Source organism: Tamandua tetradactyla, chromosome 9 (genome assembly GCF_023851605.1).
Source record: "Tamandua tetradactyla isolate mTamTet1 chromosome 9, mTamTet1.pri, whole genome shotgun sequence".
In the NCBI taxonomy this organism is placed as follows: Eukaryota; Metazoa; Chordata; class Mammalia; order Pilosa; family Myrmecophagidae; genus Tamandua; species Tamandua tetradactyla.
In genome coordinates, this window is record NC_135335.1 from 15,273,537 (window position 1) to 15,298,770 (window position 25,234).

The 25,234-nt window shown below is 38.4% G+C and overlaps 1 protein-coding gene and 1 pseudogene across 1 annotated transcript in view; one reads left to right on the top strand and one right to left on the bottom strand.

Moving 5' to 3' along the window:
• OSBP (oxysterol binding protein) overlaps positions 1 to 25,234 on the bottom strand; it is a 39,226-nt gene that overhangs the window by 8,829 nt on the left and 5,163 nt on the right. Inside the window, exons 3-9 of the mRNA XM_077116118.1 lie at positions 22,983 to 23,233; positions 18,243 to 18,441; positions 17,909 to 18,011; positions 17,527 to 17,581; positions 17,227 to 17,358; positions 9,873 to 10,118; positions 9,471 to 9,591 (exon numbers count right to left, since the gene is read on the bottom strand). Of these exons, the coding sequence (XP_076972233.1) occupies positions 9,471 to 9,591; positions 9,873 to 10,118; positions 17,227 to 17,358; positions 17,527 to 17,581; positions 17,909 to 18,011; positions 18,243 to 18,441; positions 22,983 to 23,233 (1,107 nt within the window). The remainder of the gene's footprint in view (positions 1 to 9,470; positions 9,592 to 9,872; positions 10,119 to 17,226; positions 17,359 to 17,526; positions 17,582 to 17,908; positions 18,012 to 18,242; positions 18,442 to 22,982; positions 23,234 to 25,234) is intronic.
• LOC143646309 (large ribosomal subunit protein eL36 pseudogene) lies at positions 23,273 to 25,006 on the top strand (annotated as a pseudogene).

Here is a 25,234-nt window from a genome sequence, read left to right on the forward strand (position 1 = left end):
AGGCTTGTTGCCATTTTTGTCTTTTATGAAATTTTTGTTCCCAAGAAAGGCAGGAATACGTTTTTCCCCTCTGATCATGTGAGTTAGTATCATATATTCTTAGTTATCACAATACTCATGGCTTTGGGACTTTGAATTGGTAAATATTCATACAAGAGCATGATACATTCTGAGTGATCCCAACCACATAAAAATGTATGCTCAATTGTGTGTACATATACACAAGGGACCTAGAGGATATATTAAACTGTAAACTGCTTGGGCTTCTGGATGACTTTTGTGTTCTTCGCTTCTTGTACTTTTCAGTTTTTTATGTTGCACAATTAACTTAAAAGTTTTAAAAAAATAAATGCTATTTTAAAAACCAAAACCAAACCAAACCCAAACAAAAACAACATGGTACTGACACAAGGATAGATGATATAGGCCAATGGAATAAAATTGAGAGCTCAGAAATAATCCTCATATTTATGGCGAACTGATTTTTGACAAGGTAAAGATCACTTAATTGTGAAAGGGAAAAAAAAAAAGAGGATCCCTACCTCACACCATATTCAAAAATGAACTCAAAATGGATCAAAGACCTAAATATAAAAGATAGAACTATCAAACTCATAGAAGAAAATGTAGGGAAGCATCTCCAGGACTTTGTGTTAGGCAATGGTTTTTTAGACTTTACCCTTATAGAATAAGCAACAAAAGAAAAAATAGATAAATGAGACCTCATCAAAATAAGAAACTTTTGTTCCTCAATAGACTCATCATGAAAGTAAAAAAGACAACCTACACAATGAGAGTAAATATTTGGAAACCACAAATCTGATAAAAGATTAATATCCAGCATATATAAAGAAATCCTTCAACCTAACAACAAAAAGACAACCTAATTAAAAAGTGGCAAAAGACTTGAACAGACATCTCTCCAAAGAAGATACACAAATGGCCAGAAAGCCTATGAAAAGATGTTCAACACCATTAGCCTTCACAGAACTGCAAATCAAAACTACAATAAGGTACCCTTTCATACCCATTAGAATGGCTGCTATTAAAAAAAAAACAAAACAGAAAATAACAAGTGTTGGAGAGGCAAGAAATAGGAACACTCATTCATGTTGGTGGCAATGTAAAATGGTGCAACTGCTGTGGAAGATGGTTTGGTAATTTCTTAGAAAGCTAAGTATAGAACTACCATATGATCCTCCAATCCCACTAATATAGGTATCTACCCAAAAGAACTGAAAGCAGGGGATTGAACAGATATTTACACACTGATGTTCCTAAAGGCATTATTCACAATTGCCAAAAGATGGAAGCAACCCCAGTGTCCATCCAGTGATGAATGTATAAATAAAATGTAGTATAAATATATAATGGAATATTATTCAGCCATAAAAAGGAATGAAGTCATGATACATGTGACATCATGGATGAATCTTGAATACATCATGTTGAGTGAAATAAGCCAGACACAAAAGAACAAATACTGTATGAATTCACTGATTTGAAACAACTGGAACAAGCAAATTCATGGAGTCAGAATCTAGAATATAGGTTACAATGCACAGGGTTCCTACTTGGAATGATGGAAATGTTTTGGTACTGGATGGTGGTGATGGTGGTACAACATTGTGAATGCAATTTACAGCACTGAGATACATAACTGAATATGATTATTCAGAGGGGAAATGTTAGAGTGTATATATAGTAACAGAATAAAATTTTTTCTTTAATGTATGGAACTATAGCATACAAACAGTGAATCCTAAGTTAAAACATGGACTTTTTAGTTAATAGTACAATGATAAAGATGCGCTATTTTCAACTGTAACAAATGTTCCACACCAATGCAAGGTACTAGTGGTAGGGTGATATATGGGAATCCTGTATTTTATGCATGATTGTTTTATAAGCCCACAATTTCTCTAATAAAAAAAAAGTATATTAAAAAATAATGTGTAGGAACAGCTCAAATCTGCCCCAACACGAAAAAATAAAACTGTATTGTGGAAATAGCCATACTGGTAGTTAGGACTAGAGATTCTATAACTATGTGACCTATAAAGCAGTTATCCATGGGCCCTAAGAGAAAAAAAGGAATAGTAGATAGAGTATGGGCTTTGGAATCACACAGAACTGGCTTTAATCCTAATTCCACCAGCTCATTAGATACGTGACCTGGATGTTTTTAACTTCCCCAACACTCAGTTCTGTGTTAATCAGATGCTTGTAACATAACAGGAATTCAGGAGATATAGGCATCTCCTATTTCTATAAGGGCAGATGAATACCAAAACAGAACCAGCGATTTGAGCAGAAATAACTGGAAATTCAAAATAAACAATTTTTAAAAGTTTAAATAGATAAATAAATGTGTGTACATAATGTTGATTCATACACACATGCACACACAGAAGTTAGTAACAGTCAATTACAATAAAATCATAATTCTAAGCTCCCTCTGTAAGTAATAATGAAAACAATGCTATATTTTTGCCTTAGGTAAATCACTTTTGTACAAGAAGCCTTGGTAGTTGCACCTACTGTGATGCTGATGAGGTTAATGATGACAATGATAATGAAGTTAATGAAAATACTAAGAGCAGCACTGCTGAGAGCACCTGCCATGTACCAGACACTGTACTATGTTCTCCTCATGCACTATCAAATTTAATCCTCACAACCATTTTTAAAATAGTCACTCTATCTAAACACATCCTAAATCTATTGCTTGAGCCCTTCTTCACCACCTCTGCAGCCTAATCACCATTATCTCTTGCTTGAATATCTATAACATCCTCCTTTTAGTTTCCAACTTCCACTTTTGTCCCCTAGAGTTCAGTCAAAAATGATCTTTTAAAAACATAAATCATATCAAGTCACTGTACTGTGTAAAAACCCTCAATTACTTTCCACTGCGCTAAAAATAAAACTGAGCTCCTTACCACGGTATACAACATCCTACAAGATCTGGCACCTGCCTATCTCTCTGAATTCATTCACCATTTTCCTTGCTCACTCGAAACCAGTTGCTGTGGCCTTCTTATTGCTTCTCAAGCATGCCACACTCACTCCCAACTCAGGGACTTTATCTTTCTCTCTGCCTCAAATATTCTTCCCTCAAATCATCTATTGGTTGGTTTAGCTGTTGTTGTTGCTATTTAGGTCTTTGTTGAAGTTTTACCATTTCAGAGAGGATTTCCTTGACTACTCTAGGGCACAAAACAGTATAGATTTATTCTCTGAGTGATGGAGTACAGAAGTCTCAAATTAAGTTTCTCAGCCTCTTCTTTTTCTTTTCTTTTTTTTGTTTACATGGGCAGGCATCCGGAATCGAACCCGGGTCCTCTGGCATCGCAGGCAAGCATTCCTGCCTGCTGAGCCACCGTGGCCCACCCTCAGCCTCTTCTGTTGCTCAGACGTGGCTTCTTTTCGTAAGCCAACTTGGTAGGTGAATTCACTGACCTCCCCACTATGTAGGACATGACTCCCAGGAGTGTAAATCTCCCTGGCAACATGGGATCTGACTCTTGGGGATGAGCCAGGACCTGGCATCCTGGGAATGAGAAAGCCTTCTTGACCAAAAGAGGGAAGAGAGAAATGAGACAAAATAAAGCGTCTGTGGCTGAGAGATTTCAAACAGAGTTGAGGTTATCCTGGAGGCTATTCTTACGCATTATATAGATAGCTCTTTTTAGTTAATGGTATATTGGAGTGACTGGAGTGAAGTATCCGAAATTGTTGAGCTGTGTTCCAGTAGCTTTGATTCCTTTTTTTAGCCTTGATTCTTGAAGAAGACTATATAACTTATAGCTTTTACAAAGTGATCATGTGATTGTGAAAACCATACGTCCGATGTTCCTTTTATCCAGGGTATGGACAGATAAGTGAAAAAAACATAAGGTTAAAAAAATAAATAAATAATAGGGGCAGATAAAGGGCAAAAATTGGGTAGATTGAAATACTGTGGGTCAATGAGAGGGAGGTGTAAAGGGTATGGAATGTATGAGTTCTTTTTTTTTTTTCCTTTCTCTGGAGTGATGCAAATGTTTTAAAAACGATTGTGGTGAAGAATACACAACTATGTGATGATATTGTGAGCCATACATTGTATAATATGGTTGGACTGTATGTGTGTGGAGTTTCTCAATAAAAATATTTTTTTAAAAATTAAGGTTCTCAGGTCTGTTTTGCTTTTGCAGGCTTTAGGGGAGAATCCATTTCCTTCCCTCAAACAGCTTCTAGAGGCCACCTGCATTTCTTGGCTCGTGGCCCCTTCCTCGTATCACTCAAATCTCTTGCTTCTGTCATCGACTATGATTCTTCTGCCTCTCTCGTACAAAAACCACTGTGATTGCATTGGGCCCATAAGAATAATTCAGGACAATCTCCCCATCTTAAGATCTTTAACTTAATCACATCTACAAGGTCCATTTTTCACTATGTAAGGTAACATATTCACAGGTTACAGAGATTAAGGTATGGGCATTTGGAGTAGGGGCGATGATTTAACCAACCACATCCCTATATTACAGATGAGGAATCAGAGTTCAGGGAGGAAAAATAACTTGTCCAAAGTCACACAGCTAAATGTGTACCAGAGCTGGAATTGAAAACCAGATCAGTACATCTGTACAGCTCAATATTATAACCCTAGATTTCATACAGACAATTTACCTGTTGTTCTGTAGAACATACCTTCCAGCTCACAGGGATGGTAGAAAAATGAAGAATTCCCTATGCTTGCCTTCCTTCATATATTTATTTCTTGAAAATTCACATTAACATAAAGGTCTAAAAACTGAGCCATTTAAACATACGAAGGAGAACAAGGTCATTTACAGAACAGTGGAGTAAGGACTTCCATATATCTACTTTTCAATAAAAACAATAAGAACACTGGGAAAAATGGTCAGAATCGATTTTTCAGAACTCTGAAAATTAACCAAAGGCTTCTAAGCATCCAAGGAACATTTACCCAAGAAGAAATGGATGGCTCTCATTAAGAACAATGAGCTCTGTGGCATTTCAACTTATCCTATTTGCATTCCCCTTTCCCCAGCTCAGCAGTAGCCTTGAAAACCAAAAGTCTCTCAATCACAAGAGCTGTGAAAGCAGCCTAGTAAAGTCTGGAGGAACAGAATGGCATGGCATGGAGCTCCCCAAAAGTTCCATCCCTAGCAACTTGTCATTTGACCTGATTCAGAGCTCCATCACTGCGAACAGCCCCTCCCCTTCCTCCCCAGTAGTGACTGTCAAAACAATCAGCGGAAACTGTTTAACTCTACAGCTGCCTGATGTGGTGGTAACACCATATCACAGTAGGGGCAAGCAAGGGACAGACCAAAATACTTAAAAGAAGAGGGAAATGATATGTCCATAGAGATCTTTTAAAAGCTTCAACAAATCCCTGACAATCAAGAGGGCCCTACAGATATGCAAAGTTGTGCACATGCCCAGAAAATACCTGAGAAGGCCCAAATCTCTCCTTTTTGGTTGATCTAGAAGGTCTGCACAAGAAGGAAATGAATGCTAAGGCAGAGTTGTAAAGATATGCTCCAATACACTCAAAAAGTCCCTTAGCAAAGAGCTTACTGGTTCAAGACACCTAAGAAGATCTCTGTCCAGTCATCAGTTGATCATTAAGGTAACTGAGAAGAGACCTCAGTGACCATGTACCACAAAAATACAGACTTTACAGAATTAGTTCCTGAAAGTCACTAAACAAAACACACAACAGTAAAAACAAACCGTGGCGAAAAGGGAATCTGATTTCCAGTGCTGTCACATTAAATTAAAGTGCCAGTTTTAAACCAAAAAAATAATATGTAAAGAAACAGGAAAGTAAAGTCCATATAGAGGAGAAGGAAAAAAAGCAGTTAATAGAAACTATCCTTGAGGAAACCTAGTCATTGGATTTACTAGACAAAGACTTTAAATTAGTTATTATAAGTATGTTCAAGGAACTAAAGGAAACAATATCTAAAGATCTAAAGGAAAGTATGAGAACAATGCCTCACCAATTAGAGAATATCAACAGAGAGAGAAATGTAAAAACAAAATAGCCAGTTAGAAATTCTGGAGTTAAAAGTAAATTAACTGAAATGAAAAACTCACTACAGCAACTCTGGGCTAGCAGAAGAAAGAACTGGCAAATTTGAAGATAAGTCAACTGAGATAATCCAGTCTGAGGAACAAAAAATATAGAAAAATGAACAGAATCTCAGATACATGTGAAACACCATAAAGAATACCAAGACAGACACAATGAGAGACCCATAACAGAGGAGAGAAAAGGGCAAAAAATGTATTTGAAGGAATAATGGCCAAAAACCCCCCAAATTTGATGAAAAACATTAATCTACACATCTAAGAAGCACAATAAACTATCAATCAGAGAGACTCAAAAAGATCCGCACTGACCCACATTATAATCAAACTATCAAAAGCCAAATATAAAAAGAGACTCTTGAAAGTAGCAAGAGAGAAGTAATGGATCACTAACTAAAAAGTGATCTTCAATAAGTTTAACAGCTGATTTCTCATCAAAAACCATGGAGGTCAGAAGGCAGCGGGGGGACATCTTCCAAGTTCTGAAAGAAAGAAGACCAAAAATTCTATATCCAGCAAAACCAAAAATTCTATAGCCAGCAAAACTATCTTTCATAAACAAAGGAGAAACTAAAATATTCCAAGATAAACAAAAACTGGGAGAATCTGTTGCTAGCAGACCTGCTCTATAAGAAATACTAAAGAAAATCTTTCAGGCTGAAATGAAAGGATTCTAGACATAGAATAACACTTTTGCAAACTTCTAATTATCTTCTCTATAAGTCTTCTTCCAGATACAACAGTTCTAACTTTTTCAGTCTGTTCCACAGGGAGACTCAGTCTCAATGCCACCATCTCCCAAAACTTAAAGGCACTTTCACTGCTCTATATTGGATTTTCTCCAGCTCTGTGACTTTTTTAAAGTGGGGTTAACAGGACCATATTTTGTACAAGGTTTTCTTGTCACCAAATGACCTTAAAATCAGCTGGTTTTTCAGACACTGTTGAGAATATTGGACTGATGTCTTCAATGTCATTTTCCTGGCTCTAACTGATGACCAGCTGTCTCCCTCCTTCCAAGCACAATTGAGTGGTTAAGATAATGGGCCCTGAAGCCAGAATGCCTCAGTTCAATGCCCACATCCCATACTAGCAAGGTGATCTTGGGCAATTTAACCTTTATCTGCCTCATTTTCATCATTTAAAAAATGGCAACAATAAGTTCTTATTTCATAGAATTATTGTTAAGACCAAATGAGGTAATACAAGTTAAAGCACTTACAACAATTCCTAGTGCATAGTGAGCACTCAAAAATGTTATTTTAATTATCATTAGAATAGTTCGAATTACTTTTCCCTACATTATCTTATGCATTTCCCTACATTACCTTATTACATTACCTACATTAATAATGCTGAAGTGTACTACTCACCTATCTGCCTACTCACTCAGAACCTTGTCCATATTATCTTTCTTCAGTTATATCTATTGGCTTAACAATTTACCCCTGAGAGGTGAGTGCCACTGCAAACATGAACATTTCAGCCCATGATTTTCCTTTCAAGTCACTGATCCAAAAATGTTAAATATGGCCATTCCCAGGACCAATACCTGGAAATCCCATTCTCTATGCATCTCTAGATAGGTTCTCTGTTTCCTATCACTATATCAATTATTTTTCTTCAATCTCTCCCCCAAAATTCAGGATTTTTTGTTGTTGTTGTTCACTCATGTTCCCCAAGCACCTAGAACCATGCCTAGCACATGGTAGGCGCTCAGTAAGTATCCGATGAGTGGAAGGACTTAACAACAGCACAATCTAGTGATATGAATCCTTAAGTAAGGATTGAAAAACCTTATTTAAGGAATAACTGAATGGAAAACTATCACAGATGGATTTTTTTAACTCTAAAAGATAAAATCCTCTACTTATTCCATGTTTATAGTTATTCACAACCTCAAAGAAGTAAGAATGGAAAACTATCAAAGATATTTAACTTCAAAAAATAAAATCTACAACTTATCCCATATTCATACAGTTATTCACAACTTCAAAAAATTCCAGATTAATCAAATTATAGAGAAAATTTGTGGCATTTCACTGGTAAGTTAGGTTTATTGTTATCTTTTAAATATATACAAATTTCCTTTTAATTAAATATAATGTGTCCCTTTAGAGAGCTTTGGGGGTCTTCTGGAACTCTTCACCATGGATTGAAGTCACACTGTAATTTGACTACTGGCATCAAAATTCTGCAAATTAGGTACAGACTACTCCAAGCATTAATATTAACCTAATATTTCTGAAATATTAATTTCAAAGACAATTAAGCAGTTAGAACCTTTTTAAAGATCCTCAGGAAAGATCAAGACTGAAGCCATCATTTAACCTTCTTTTCATCTAATGAAAGCTTTTTGCATGTTAGCCATGATATGACAGAATTAAAACTCCTTTTAATATAATACAGGAAAATCTTACCACTGGTTATATAAGATCCCTTACAAAACATTCTTAGAATTTTTCTGGCTAATTTTTAGTTTGCACTATACCTACTACTAAGTGTTTTTAAGCTAAAAGGGGAATTTATTATAGAAGAAGTAGACTATACACTGTAACATCAAGAACTGCAGCAATGCCTTATGAAAGACTAGATCTAAGAAATGGAAAGCCATCAGGAGCTCAGGCAAGTTACTGCCAGATCTGTCTCTGGGGAGAGCCACTGGGTCTCATCTCTAAACATCTGCTTTGTGCTTTCTACAGACTGGCATTCACTATTCAGCACACACATGGCCAAACATGGCTGTTCTATTTCAAGAGAACAGTGAGAACCTCCATTACACTTTCTGAATAATCTCATTTCCCCTAAGGTAAAACTGCAAGTTATAATGTCTTTTCCCAAGTCTGATCATTTTTATTTTGGTATACGATTAAGTTGTAATTCAGTGAGGTCTTTTCAAATAAAATTTCACTTTACCAGGAATTGAGTCATTACGTAAACAATACCAAACTCATCTTGTAGAGGAAGAGAGAGGAGGAAGGAGAGAAGGGAAAGAGACTAGTCTGGGAACTTAACCTTGTAATCACAAGAGTTCTGATCAATAGAGAGAACTAATCTGACTGCTAGAGTAATGGGGGGAAATGATGCCAGTTAAGAGACAGAATTTAAAAACCACACGTTAGAATTCATGTTCTAAAATAAATACACCTAGGAAGATAAACAGTTCATGACTGGATGGATCTTAAAAAGTCTCTCTGACCTCCTCACTTATTTCATAGCTGTGAAGTTAAAAGACTTGCCTGAAACCACAAAGCTAATGGGGTTCAATGCCTCTCTCAGAGCTCCAGACTCTTGGCTCCTCCATTGTGCTAGGAAACCTTTCATTCATAGAGCACTAGTATTTAGGAACACAGTGGCCTTACCAAGGGGCATAATGGAGAGGTATTTGCCACGAAACTTGCTGGTGATTTTGATTTCCTGACGCAATGTCCAGCCGCTCTTGGACTCAGCATGGTGCGCAGCAGCGGGAGGATGATGACTCACCTTGAAGACATCAGAGGTTCAAATCAAGAAGGGAGGAAGGAAAAGGAAAAGATGCTGCTTATTAACTTCTGATAAACACACCAAATTCACACTTAACATTTTTACAACTACAATAGTGGGCAAATACCCAGGCCTCCAGTGATCAAGTTCTGAAGGAAAAGAAAGAATGCCAGGATAAAAGGGACTGTCATTTCTGCAAACATTAACTTCCAGAGGGATAAATAAAAAAATTACCTCTTTCTTCTAAAATGAAATGTGTTATAGTCCCAAGGTTCCTTTACCTGCTCACAGAGAGATCGATACCCATTCTCCTCTAATCGGTCCAGTTCAAAAGTCTCCCCCAGGAGTGGGTTGAACGGCTTGCTGGTTCGGAAGACAGTAGTGGAGTAGGAGGACACGGTGAAAGCTGCAACGTAACAGAGTTGTTCTAGAGAGTTCTCACACTTTGCAGCTCGATCTAACAGCTCGTGGTATTCCAGATCTTCAGTAAGGCGCTGAAGCATGGACAAGGGCTCATTAAAGTTCACCTGTCAGGAAAAGAACAGTTCTAAAAACATTGTCCAGACACCTGTAAGAAGCAGTTTAATTTTATTCCAAGTAGAGAAACAGATACTCAGATGTCAAAGTAATAAAGCAAATCACTGAGAAGAGGAGAGGTCTTTGCTCAGCCAAGTAGCTCCAAGATCTAACCTGCAAGCAAATCATTCTCCCTGGTCAACTGTTCATGTCAGGTATGTGGCAGAAATGACTGTTTTTATTTATTCACAAACAATAAGCTCTTTTAGATGGGAACCATGCCTTTTCTGTTCATCACTTCGTACCTGAGATCCATTGGTGCCTGGCCCATAGGTCACTGTCAGCAAATATGTGTTGAATGAACAAGTAGAAGAAAATGTATTTTAGTACAGGAATACCAGACAGGAAGTTAGAAATTTAAAATTCTTGGGGGAGGAAAGAAAGGGTAGTAAAAGATAAGTACAGGAGTATCCTAACTAATGAAAAGACTATTTCAAAAGTTACTTACTATTTCTGGACTGACCTAAGTCTTAGGTCAGTTCTACATGAAGCCATGACTCTGATTTCTTCTCTGATGCTAGATAGTTGTCTTTCTGGCCCTGTGGTGCTCACGGTGAGGGCTGTGGGGGCAGTAAGTGTTTCTACCTTTCAAGCTTTAGAGCAAACTTGGGGGGCTCAACCACTGAATAAAGTAAGTGTGTGGTTGTGTATGGTCTTCTTTTGGGGGAGATGTTCATATATTTCATTAATTTTTTCCACATATATTTATTGAGACCTTGGATGTGCTATCCTCTAGGTATAGAAAAATGAACAAGGAAACTTTATACATGTTGCCTCACCCCAAAAAATTAGCTTCTAAATGGACTATTCAGAATTAAAAATGACTTTACAGTTTAAAAAATGGCTATAAAAACACTATTTTCCCAAGTCAGCCCATAAATCTTCTTTAATCACAGTATAGCTAAACAAGCCTGAATATCACTAGCATGAGTTCTGAGTTTAAAAAAACAGAAGGAGGAAGAAAAAAGTTCCCTTTCTATTTCGGAGACCTGGCCTTAAGTAACATTTCAAGAAAAAAAACAACAGCAAAAAACCTTTCCTTTGCTTTGCTATGGTTCCACTTATCTTTATGTGTTTTTATCCAATGCATACCCACCAAACTCTAAGCCATATACTATCCTAAAATCTACTGTCCTAGTTATAAAATTAATCTTATAATTTTCAGTGTAATAAACTTTGAAAGCAAAGTATAAAGAAAAAAACCTAAAATTCCATCACCCAAAGATAACCATTATTATTTTCATGTTTGTTTCTGGCACTTACATGTTTTTGTTTTTTTAATTAAATAATATTAAATAATTTCTAAATTAAAATTAAATAATATAATAGAGTCTGCCTTTTCTCTGAAAATATACCAACCTTTTCTCTGTGAACACAGTCACAGGACCAACATTAGACTACTACTCTAGGAAGGAGGATCTACTGTGCCTCAATCAAAACAGGATGCCACACTCCAAAACCCACATCTTCTCTACACCGAGAAACATTGAGAAATATCAGTATGATAAAACAAACAAACATTGATGGGTGATAGAATGATAACACCCTAATCTTCAAGAGTGCTTTTTAAAGAGGGTGGTTATTAACAAGCCAACAAATGAATCTCTAATTGGCACAATTTCAGGCAACACAAAGTAACACTGCCATACAGTTAGAGGAAAACTGGGGAAGGGTATGTGCTCCACTGGTGACTATTAGACATATCAGTACTGCCTGGGACTGGAATTAGCACATCCTTAAGCTATGACTGCCTTTCACATTCCTCCCATTTCTTCTACCCCCCACCACAACAAATGTTCTAGGAGCCATAATTTCTCTTAAAGTGCCAAATTTTTTATAATGGTCATTTTATCACTCAAAAGTCTAATGGAAAAACAAAAGAATCCAAGTATTTAAGTAGAAGGAAACAGGGGATTAGTTATATAGCTAATAAAAAGTTGGGCAACCAAAAAGACAATTTAAAGATTAGCAACAGCAGGAGGGCATAATCTTTGGTAAGCTTGAAGGACAAAAAGAAACAGTGATATTACTGCAGCCCAGTGGCTGGCAGCATCAGGCAAAAGGAGAACCTCAGGGGATCTGGCTAGCAGAAATGGATCCACAGAAGAGCTGCACACAGCTGCTGCCAGAGTGCTACCTGAGGGGAAAGAAGGGAGAAAAATACGCCGAAGTTTCTTCCTTCCTCTCTGCTTGATTTTCCTACCAGTGCCTCCCCGGGCAGTGCTCAGTCAGATGAGAAATATGGCTTAGAGAGATTAGCTTTCCCATGACACAGCACAGAGCAGGGGATCTGCAGGCAAATGGGCAGAGGACTCACACATTCATAATGGCAATGCCAACAAGAACTAATGGTAAAGGAGGACAGAGAAATCACCCAGACCCAGGGACCATTTCTAAGCAGGAAGAGTATTTCTGTGGCTGCGACCTGCCTTTCCAGTCTAGTCTCCTACTTCCCTTGAGGTACCTACTGCCCCACACAAGTAGGTTTTCATTTCAGGCCCCAAATGAGCCAATTATTTCATGCTTCCCAGTGCTTTTTCATGGCCTTTTCTGGTCTGAACTGTCAACTTTATTCTAGCCAAAAAAAGCTGAGCTTCTAAATTGACTGTTTGGAATTAAAAATGACTTCACAGTTTTAAAAAAAATTGTTATAAAGAGAGGTTAGGTTCCCAAGCCATCTTATAAAGCTTATTTAATCACAGTTCAGTTGGATAAGCCTGAAAATCATCAGCCTGATGTCTGAGTTCAAAGAACACAGAAAAGAAGAAAAAGTAATTCAACTTCCCCAAGTTGAATTCTTGATATTCTCACAAGCAGTGTGGACAACCAAAGCTATAGGCTGAGCCCCCAGTCTTGGGGTTTGTACACATGAAACTTAACCCCACAAAGGACAGGTCAAATCTACTTAAAATTTAGGCCTAAGAGTCACCCCCAAGAGAGCCTCTTTTGTTGCTCAGATGTGGCCCCTCTCTCCAGCCAACACGACGAGCAGTCTCACCACCTTCCCCCTCTCTGCGTGGGACATGACTCCCAGGGGTGTGGACCTTCCTGGCAACGTGGGACAGAGATCCTGGAATGAGCTGAGACTCAGCATCAAGGGACTGAGAAAAACCCTAGAATGAGCTGAGAATTAACATCAAGGGATTGAGAGAAACTTCTTGACCAAAAGGGGGAAGAGTAAAATGAGACAAAGTGGCAACAGCTGAGAGATTCCAAACAGAGTCGAGAGGTTATCCTGGAGGTTATTCTTACGTATTAAGTAGATATCACCTTGTTGTTCAAGATGTAGTGGAGAGGCTGGAGGGAATTGCCTGAAAATGTAGTGCTGTGTTCCAATAGCCATGTTTCTTGATGATGATTGAACAATGATATAGCTTTCACTATGAGACTCTGTGAATGTGAAAACCTTATGTCTGATGCTCCCTTTAGCTACTATATCAACAGAAGAGTAGAACATATGGAATAAAAATAAATAATAGGGGGAACAAATGTTAAAATAAATTCAGTTTGAAATAGTGGTAAATGAAAGCGAGTGGTAAGGGGTATGGTATGTATAGTCTTTTTTTTCTCTATTATCATTTTATTTCTTTTTCTGTTGTCTTTTTATTTCTTTTTCTAAATCGATGCAAATGTACTAAGAAATGATGAATATGCAACTATGTGATAATATTAAGAATTACTGATTGTATATGTAGAATGGAATGATATGTAAATGTTTTGTTTGTTAATTTTTTTTAATTAATTAAAAAAAGTTTAAAAAAAGAAGAAAAAGTTAGGCTATGTATATCTATTTGTTCTCCAAGACCCAGATAATTAATTAATGCAACAGCCTCTTTCCTCAAGTTTACACAATGTATTGAGAGGCAATAACCACACACTGATCCACACATGCCAACAAGGTAGGGAAATGCTTTCTGCATTTCTGCATGCCAAGTACCTGGCTGTGGGCAGAACCTGCTATACATTTTTCTCTTCTTCTTAAGTAACAAAACCCCAAATTTTTAACTAGGCCATGCTACCTAGGCATGAGAAGAGAAGTCTTCATTTCTAGCCTCTTCTCCAGCCAGCTATGGTCACAGAACTAGGTTCTGGACAAAGAAAATTGAGTGAAAGACGTTTACGCAATTTCCAGGGAGTGCACTTAAAAGTAGAGCATGCCCTTTTTGTCTTTCCTTCTTCTTGCTTACTGGAATGAGACCCTGATGGCTTGAGCTGGAGCAGCCACCTTGGACCTAGGAATTGTGACCAACACATAAAAAGGAGCCTGGTAATTGTTCAAAAAGTCGAAAAAGGGGGCGGGCCATGGTGGCTCAGCAGGCAGGAATGCTTGCCTGCGAAGCCAGAGGACCTGGGTTTGATTCCCGGTGCCTGCCCATGTGAAAAAAAAAAAAAAGTTGAAAAAGGGATCAGACTTCAATTAGAGATACGAATAAAGGTGATCTGGATAGGACTAAGGTATACTAAAAGACTGGGTAAAGGATGATATGGTTCATATTTTAAAACCTCAACTTCCAGGTGAGACCAAAGGTTTGTACACCATAAGTACGTGGAATCTTGAATAGAGAGTGAGATTTTGTTGGTTTGCCCAGGTCAGTGTGATGCCCTGATAAATCCCAAAACAATTTGGGCAGTGAATAAAGAAGTATTTGCAAAGTTCCCCTGGACGAATGGGGAGAAAGGAGAAAATATTTAATGCCCCCGTTTGGAGAATTTCTAACATTCTCGCAAGCAGTGGGGACAACGAAATCAATAGGCCGAGCCCTTGATCTTGGGGTTTGTCTCTATGAAACTTATTCCTGCAAAGGATAGGCTAAGCCTACTTAAAATTAAGCCTAAGAGTCACCCCCAGAAACCTCTTTTGTTGCTCAGATATGGTTTCTCTTTCTAAGCCAATTCAGTAGGTGAACTCACTGCCTTCCCCGCTACATAGGACATGACTCCCAGGGATGTAAACCTACTTGGCAACATGGAACAGAAAGCCTAGCATAAGCGAGGCCCCAGCATCAAGAGATTGAGGAAGCCTTCTTAACCAAAAGGGGGAAGAAAGAAATGAGACAAAATAAAGTCTCAGTGGCTGAGAGATTTCAGAGTAGAGAAGTTATCCTGAAGATTATTCTTATTCTTTATATGCATATGCCTTTTTAGTTTATGGTGTATTGGAGTGGCTAGAGGGAAGTACCTGAAACTGCTGAGCTGTGTTCCAGTAGCCTAGATTCTTGAAGACAATTATATAAAGACATACACTTACAATGTGACTGTGTGATTGTGAGAACCTTGTGTCTGATGCTCCTTATATCCAGGGTATGGACAGATGAGTGAAAAATATGGATAAAAATAAATAAATAATAGGAGGGTCGAAAGGTAAAATAAATTGGGTAGATGGAAATACTAGTGGTCAATGAGGAGGAAGGATAAAGAACATGGGATGTATGAGCTTTTTCTTTTTTCTTTTTATTCCTTTTTCTGGAGTGATGCAAATGTTCTAAAAAAATGATCACAGCGATGAATACACAACTATGTGACGATACTGTGAGCCACCGAATGTACACCATGTATTGAAAGCATGTGTAAAGATTACTCAACACAAAAATAAAAAAAAAAAAAGGAGCCTGGTACTGACACTGTGGAGTATGGTACCAGCCCTAGACCACCTACCTACCTACCTCCGTACTTATCATGAGAGTTAATTAAGTCAGCATTTGCTTAAGTGATGGGCAAGCCAACTTTTTTGGTAAAGGGTTAAATATTTATGGCTTTGAGAGCCATATTGTTTTCTGTTATAACTACTTAACACTGACATGGTAGGGCAAAAGCAGCCACAGAAAATATGGAAATGAGTGAGCATGGCTGAATTCCAATAAAACTGTGGACAATAACATCCGAGTTTCACATACTTTTCATGTGTCACAAAATACTATTTTTTTGAATTTTTTCAACCATTTAAAAATATATAAGAACCATTCTTAGCTTGAAGGTTATAGAGATGGCAGCTGGATTTGATCCAAGGGTCATATGTAATTTGCTGACCCCTGATTTAAGCCAGTATTTTTTTTAACTGTTTCTTGAAACTGAACCTATAACTGACTGGTACACTGCATACCACTAGACAGATAGTATACGCTCAATAAGTGGTTATAGAATGAACAAATAAGGGATATGCAACTGCCCAGAAATAAACACTGGAACTTGCTAGAGCAGAGATATCTCATACTGACAGGATGGACTGGTGAAGGTTTGCTGAAAAAGATGATAGTATAGTTGAATCCCAAAAGAAAGGATGTCAGCCGTGGCAAAAGAAAAGTGGCAAAGATGGGTGGGGAATGGATGAAAAGTCTAAGAAGAAAGTATAATGTGTGCAAATGCCCTGAGGGACCTGATAACAAGGTGCCTCTCAGTACCTGAAGGTAAATCAGGACGACTGGAGCAAAGGATGCATGTGGGCAGAGCAACGCACTGAGGAGGAAGTACCAAGCCCATTAATGAATCTGGACTATCTTCAAAGCAATGAGGATCCAGGAAAGGATTTTAGGCTCTACAGTGACATAACTACATAGGCAATTTTTAAAAGATCACTCTGGCAGAAGTGTGGTTAGATCAGAGGAAAGGAGGCAGGGAAGTCGGCTCAACTGACATCTTCACAATGGAGATGGGTCATCTTTCTAGTTGGAATGAAATGCCTTTGCTTCTGTGCTCTCCAAACTTTTGTATGTACAGAACTTCCCACCACACTATAATAGAAGAAAATATTTTCCTCATGTCTTCACGTCTGTCTCCTTTATACTGTGTGCTTCTTGAAAACAGGAACTATGCCTTATGTATCTTTGTAAGCCCTGAGCACATCTAACATAGTAATGTGCTCACAAACAACTGTTATTGAACAAAGGCATCTACCTGATTCTAGGTGACCTAGGAACATACCAGATCCACAGGCAAAATCAAAGGAACAATTTTTATGGCACACAAAGGATAACACAGTCCAAGCCACAAATTGCCACACAAATGGGTGGGCTATTGTGTCAGCCCTCTTCTCACCAAGGCCCAGGTGTGCAGAAAACTTACCGGCATAGGGATCTTAGAAAGTTCTTTTCCAATGCAGTTCTTCATGATGCTCCATAAATTGAGGCTATAGTTTGGCTTGTATGGTATCCTAGTCCTCTTTTCCTTCTTTGTCTCTTCCAGCTGATGCTTGTACTGAGAGAAAATGCAAAGTCATTCAATCATCCACAAAAACAGAAAACATGGTATTCATAACCATTCCCTCATGCTGCAAATAATATTTTCAGTTTCTCTTAGCTGTTTACAAGCAAATCCTTGGGAATCACACAACAAGTTCCCTGATAACTCCCAGATAAAAGCTACCTGTTCATCAAGGCTGATGTCACTGCTGGCTCCACTGATATTGCTGCCAGTACGTCTGCACAGATGGGAAATGTATGGGAATTAGAACAAAGGTCAGAATTGGAGCTTTTGTATTACACATTTTTTTAGAAAGCAGAATATTAAGCACACTGCACACACATATATTAGTGGGAGACAAAATTTATATTTAGAATATAATATGTGTGAATTTAAACATCTCTGGAGAACTAGGTCATGAAGAAAAGCTGACAGTTTGCGATTATTCAAGGAAAAGAGCTCAAATCTTTAGTAAAAATTGGTAACTATGATACTCCCACTAAAATGTTTCTAACTTTTGATGGCCAGGTATGTTCATTTTCTTCAGAAGTCAAGGATAACTTACTTGTGGCCCAAATTTTCAGGCATGGTGATAATCTCAGGAGCATCAAAAAATTCATTCTCATCATCCTCATCACTCATGTCTCCTTTGCCAGAGCAGCACTGATCTACAAGGAGAAAAATGTTGTTCATGTGTTTGGACTATATTTACCAAGCACCCAGTACAGCAGGATCTTAATACAAACCACAAACATAGCAACAAATGGTAGAAAGCCATGGAAAAAACTGAAGAAATAAACTGCTCCACTTCCATTTCACATAAGTCACTGATCCTAGAGAATTTGGATTTCTATCAGTTGCAGAAAACTATCCGGCTCCTAGCAGAACAGTCCTCTTACCTTTATTGGAACCTGTGCTACCAGGAGTGTTGGCCGGCAGCACTGTGGCTCCTCGAAAAGCCCTCTCCAGGTGATTATGCTGTTTAGCTAGCTGCTCCAGGGTCTCTTCCAATCGGATACGCTGGTCTCTTTCATACTGTAGTGATTTCTGCCACTTTTTACTATGAGTCTGGGCTAACATGAGGAAATCTCTGCAGGCCTATAGGGGGAAAGCACTGATATTTGTCACCTCGTTTTAACTAGTCAGAGATTCCCCTCAGGCCTCTGTAAACCCATTAAGTAACCTTAATCTGGAAACTTTTCTGACAAATTACAATAAAAGTCTTTCCCTGTTATTCCACAGTATCAGTGACAGCCAACTCTGTTCTGCAATCAAGGTCAAATTCAGAAAAAAGTGAACATGGTTGTCATAGTTCTTTTATATTTTCCTGGTCGTGAGGACCAAAGAAATGCCAAGTGAGCAGGCAACCTAGACAAATAATTGTGGCAGTGTCACAAAGGACAGTTATGCAAAAGAAGACATCTTCTACCTGAAAGGAAGATGAAAAACACGTAGAATAACAACTTTCAAAAAACTCTTGACTAAACTGAAGATATCTAAAGCTGAGGCATTCAGACACTAAGAAAGAGGATCTGCACTCAACAGATCAAATATGAGGAAATTTATTTTGCTTTTACTTTGGTCACCAAAAAAACCAACTCACCTTAAAAGCTTACTTGAGGAATCAAAGAAGGATCTAGCAAAAAAAAACCACACAAATCTGATCACGTAAATCCCTTCAATGGCTCCCTTCTGGTATTAGGATCAAATACTAACTACTGGTTATAAACATGGTGGGCCCTTCACAGTGTGACCACCATCTGCCTTCCAGCCTGCTCTCATGTGTACCTAGCCCTGCACCCCACCGTGGAACTACACTGATCTGCTCATTATTTCTTGAACACACACATTTCTTTCAGGTCTTCCCAACTTAGCACATGCTATTCAGTCTGCCCAGGACATCCCTCTCTACCATCTTTTTCTACTTAGCCAAGCCCCCCCTACAAATGTTACTTTTTCAATGACACCTTCCCTCAGTCTCATAAGCAGCCAGTTTCTTCTCTTCATTTCCACAGCACTTTGCCACACACTTCTATTTTATACCATCTAAGGCACCAAGGCAAAATTGCAACTGATTTCTATTTCCCCAGATGAATTATGAGCAATTTGAAGACCAGGTTTATAGCTTATTCATATATAGCTATCCAGCCCCTAACTTAGTTACTTAGTTGCTTTGTACACATAGTAGGAGCCTGATAGTTTGCTTAACAAATAAATGAAGGATGTAATATAAGTTTAAAAGTCTATACCCTGTTATAGGGAAACTAAGATAGAATATCTTCTCCCATGGCCTTAACACAGTCTACAGTGTTACTAAATTAGTAATTCTAGCCCAAAGCTCACTGAGCTTCAGATCAGATTATCCAATTGCCTAAAGTAATCTCAAAGTCAACTGGTCCCACACTGAACCCACCATGTGCTCTTGTCAATTTTGCCTCTTTCTTACATGTTCCTCATCTCAGAAACAGCTCTAGGACCCTCCCAGCTGCCAAAGCCAGAAACCTAAAAGGACTCCTTGATTCTTAGTTCTCCTTCACTCCTCATATCCAATAACCAAGTCCTGAAGATTCTTCTCTAATATTTCTGGAATCTCTATATTCCTTTCCGTCTTCCTTACTCAGAGACAATTCAGCTTACATAATAACCATGGGCTCTGGAATTAGATATTTGGGGCTCAAATGCCAGCTCTTTCCCACTATTTGTAGAATTTGGGGCAGGTTATTTAACCCCTCTCTGCCTCATCTTCCTCCATCTGTAAACAGGAATAACAAAAATATCTAGTTCAAATAGTTGTTATCTTCCATATAAAGCACATAGAAAAACCACTCAGGACTCACAGTAAGCATTCAATAGATATTAGCTACTATAATCACCTCTGCATCAAAAAGGTCTTCTCTTCTAATTCCTATTATTACCAAATTGATTTTAGTATGGCACCTGAGGCTCATTATGATCTGCAACTCCATTTCTACCACTTCCACTACCCCCATCCCAAACACACACATACTTATCTCCTCTCTAGCTTCATCTCTAGCTACTTCCTTGCTCTCATAATAGTCAATTACCAGCAATTTCCAAACTTGGGGGAAAGGGGACAACAGAAGGGTATATGCAGATACCACACTTCAACCTGAATCATCTTCTTCCTGGTTCCCTTTAAATAATATGAATCATAAATAAGATTCAGATGGGGAGAAGGATATATCAGGCCCTTTGCTAAGCTCTTTACAATAATTATCTCATAAAAGACTGTCAACACCCTGTGAGAGAGTCACTACTATCATCACCATTCAATGATAAGGAATTGAGGTTACAGAGGAAATAGATTGCCCTAGGTTATACAGATGGTTCACAAAGGTAGTCGGACTTAGGGTCCAAGCTCTACATCCCCATTCTTCAGTAGGAAGACTCTCACTGGTCCTTCAGAATTTAGTTGAGGTGTGCCCTCTTTGATATTCCTAGCCAAGCTAAACACAACCTACTGAGTAGCCTGGGTTCATTTCTATCAAGGCACATGTCATATTTCATTTATTTCTCTGTCCCCTCACTAAACAATAATCGCTGTGAGGACAGGGACCACATCAGCATTTGTTTTATATTCCCTGGCACAGTGCCTGGAACATAGGCAGTGTTCAATAAATGTTTGCTGAATTAGTGAATGGATACACTGACACTGTCAAATTTATATTCCCTAAGTTAGATTCACTCTGGTAGAAAGAAAAGCCGTATTCTAAGAAATCAAGAAACTGAGTAAAATGTTTCCTTCCTTTTAATATAGCTTTTCCTAAATATTGCCACCCACGTAGAGCTCTGATATGCCGGCATGTTAATTTATACACAAGGCTTTCCCATTACCTAAATGGCACAAAGGAAACCACACCGAGATGCATTTCAGGCAATGACTGGCTATGAAAGAGGCACAGGCAGAGAACAGAATGAGAAAACATAACTCACCTCGGACTTCAAAGGGATCATTCCCTTTAACACAAAACTCTGGATCTTTAGAACTTGGAAAAGAATTGCCCCAAGGAATAAAAATGAGTGTATTTTCAAGAAAAAAGTTCAAACTAAAATTTCAGTTAATGAGAAAGTTTTAAATACAGAGGTATTTTATTTAGCAAAGTTTTCACATCAGAATAGAAAAGTCATAAGTGGGGATGTCCACCTGGTATAGATAAAAAACAACATTCACTATCAGAAGACCACTGCATCCCAAATTGTCATATTTTAAAAATAGATGTATTTACTAGTAAATTACTAATTAATTGAGTCGTATGACTTAAGAGGTTTTCCTGATCATGTAAGGACCAGAGAAAAACACAAAGTCAATAAGAAGTGCAACAGACTGGAAAAAAAGCAATGCAACTCAAGATCAGAAACAAGCACCGCTGCCAATTCATGAAACGATCCTGGGTGTTTATTTACTCTGCCTGTAATCCACAAATGGAGAATATAATTTGTCTTCTTTTTACTTTATATGAATGAGAACACTAATGAAAGTGTTTGATGCTTCAGGAAATAAGAAATGTATGACAACGTTCTATCAAATAACAACGGGGTCAAATGAAAGAAACCAAACTTTCCCTTGGTCACAAGAAAAGTCCTTTGATTTCTGGAAAGCATGTGAACTAAACCAGCTCTGAGCAAAAGCTGTATTAATACTCCCTAAACAAGGGAAAATCTGGCCTTTGTAAGGTAATTTTATCCCATTTAATTAGACAGAAAAAAAAAGCTTGCATAAGCCCTTTCTCACAGAAAACTCTTCTCACTTACCTTTTGAAATTTCTTCTACTGTTTTTATGTGGAAGCTAACTTACACAACCTGCTAGGTGAGAATCAGTCACAGTAGAGGAAAAACAGCATAACTTAAGCCATGCATTCATTTCATACTTATCATTTAGTATTTGAAATACACCAATAATGCCAGTCATGCTTTATGTTTACCTGGACACTTTTACCCAAGCCACTGAAGTATTCCACAAACCAACAACAACCACTGCGATAATCACAAGAAAGCAGAAGCTTTGGCCCTTTCTTGCTAAAAGAAAGTGCCCACGGTTGAGCTTTGCTCTTTTTACCCAGAATTATCCCTCAAGTCAAGGACTAAAATTGGGACTAACTAGTATTACAAGAATTTTACTAGTACTTGATCCAGCCCCTATTTACCACACTGTAGGTCAGGCTCATTAACAAAAAGTAGGGGAATGCTCCAACTTAAAGCTCAAAGAACATGACAGCTGAAAGGACCCATAGAGATCTTGAGTCCCAATAGATATTTTAAAAACAATCACAACCCAGAAAGGTTAAGGAACTCAGTGACAGATCACCATCAGATGTTACGCTGGCTGCAAAAAGCAGGGCTGAAACTGTGAACTCCAAACTGACCCCTAGGCTGGAACAATGTAACACTAATTTCATGGAGCTGTCCTCACGACCACTTGAGCAGGGCATGAAAGTCATTTCATCTGTGCAAGCTGTTCTATTTCATGCAACAGACACTGTAACTTAAATCCCTTGAGCAGTGAAGCAGGACCTAATGTTCTATGCTTCATCAACCACAATTTTCGGGCACTTGGGGAGAATTAACATTTCAAAGAGGGAAAGAACCAAAAAGCAACACAGATACCATTGGCACTTACATTAATCATGGCATTGGATGTTATCCTAAAGAGTGTGGCACGTTCATTGACCTGTTTGATCTTTTCATTGCTCTCAGCAGGCAGCTTCAAAGACTCCAGCTCACTGAGGGAACGCTGCAGAGCTGTGCCATGCTTGGCTATCAAGTCATTGCAGGTGCTCAGGTCTTCTACTTTGCTGGAGAGGGTCCGGAGAGTATTCTGTAGCTCTGTTTTGTCAGTTTGAGAGACAGTTTCTTCATCTCCTGATTCATCTATAGTAGTGAATAGGGAAGTTAAATGACTCTGAGACAATGCCTGAGAGCCGGAGGCCCACAACCAAAATGGGAACTCCCCACACAGTGCATTCTAAGTGGAGGGCTGGCCATTATCAGACATTTCTCTCTAGTGTGGTCCACAGACCATCTGCATCAGAAACACCTGGGGGTCATCTTAAAGGTGCTGAGTTTCTGGCCCCATCCCAGAGGCTTTGATTCAGCTGGTGTGAGGTAAGAAACACGAATCTGCATCTCTAACAAGCTGTTCAGGTAATTCTGATGCACACTAAGGTTTTGAGAATCACTGACCTAGAGGATAGGACAGAAAAGCTGACTGGCTCTTACAAATGAATTTCTGAGCCTTTTGCCTCTAGCTTCTCAGTTCCATCCAGCCCAAGCTGACTATTGTGAACCTACTATCATAGATCTGATGGTTGTTCGGTGGGACCTGTATGAAATGGGTTGAAAAATCTCAGTCTAACTCTTTGCAGGCAAAGTCACATGACTAAAAGTCTCATTAATTTTTCTTTCCTAAAAGAGCATTTAGAAACTACATGATGAACTCATTGACACTAAAGTCACCATGAATGCAATGCAATGTCTTATATTAAATAACTATTGTAAATCTTGACAAACAAACACACAAACATATATTAAATAACAATGCAATAAGTGAATTAGAACAACAACGTTGTACCTCTCACTATCAGTTTAGTACTCAACACCCTGTAACTGCAAAACACTTTTCTAGCAATGTCACTTCGTTTGGGGGAGCCAACACCAGCACTAAAATCAAAACAAAAGAAATAAGGCAAATCCTGCCCTATTTGCTAGACAGAGAAGCAAGGCCACAGTCAAAATATGATCTGTTCCAAAATAATCCACAAAGTCATGAATTCTCCTTTCACTGCTTAACAGATATTAAAGAAAGTATAGGAAACGATAAGGGATAAGAAAAACAGACAGCTCTAAATGAACAAGCTGGGTAAGGTGGAGAATCCTACCATTTTCCTTGAAAAAAAAATCAAAAGTATAATTAGATTGCTTGCTTTGTGAAATTACTGTAATAAAATGAAGATTTTTTTTTATAGAAAACACCAAATATAATATTTGGCAGTCTATCAAAACTGCTTGTTTCAACTTAACTAATAAATAGTTAAATAACATGTGAGGAGGAAAGGGGAAATTATAGGTGATTTACATTGCGAGTTATAATAATCCTAAAACTATTAACTAAAAAAATTAATAAAAACTATTTCTCAGAACCTTAAGGTATCAATTCACATTAAAAGCAAAAGCAGCTGTTGTGCCCTGGCAGCCGCTGAAAGGCAACAGCCGTGGCTCTGTACTACCCTGTGGCTGCGGGCCTCAAGGGTCATAAGGTGAACCAGAATGCCAGGAAGCCAAGGCACAGTCACTGCCACGGGCACCTTCCAAGCACACCAAGTTCATGCAGAACACGGAACAAGACGTGTGCGGCTTCACCCTAAACGAGTGGTGTGCGATGGGCTGCTCAAGGTTTCCGAGGACAAGAGGGTCCTCAACTTCATCAAGAAAAGGGTGGGGATACACATCCATGCCAACAGGAAGACAGAGAAGCAGGGCAACACACTAGCTACCATGAGGAAAATGGCCACCAGTAAAGATCGAGTCCCCTCTCTGTGCATAATAAAGCCTTTGCAGGAAAAAAAAAAAAAGCAAAAGCACAAGTGTTTTGCCTCTAGAATGGAATTTCTCAACCTCAACACTATTGACATTTGGGCCAGATAATTCTCTGTGATGGGGGACTGTCCTGTGCATTATAAGAGGTTTAGCAGCATCCCAGGCCTCCACTCACTAGGTGCCCCCAGTGGTGACAAACAAAAATTTCCTCCAGACATAAGTCAAATATCCCACTCTGGGATAAATATTGTATGATGAGCAGAAGTCTGAGACATCTAGGAGACAGGCAATAATCAAAAGACAGAGTACAGTGAGGGACAAAATAAGATATACACA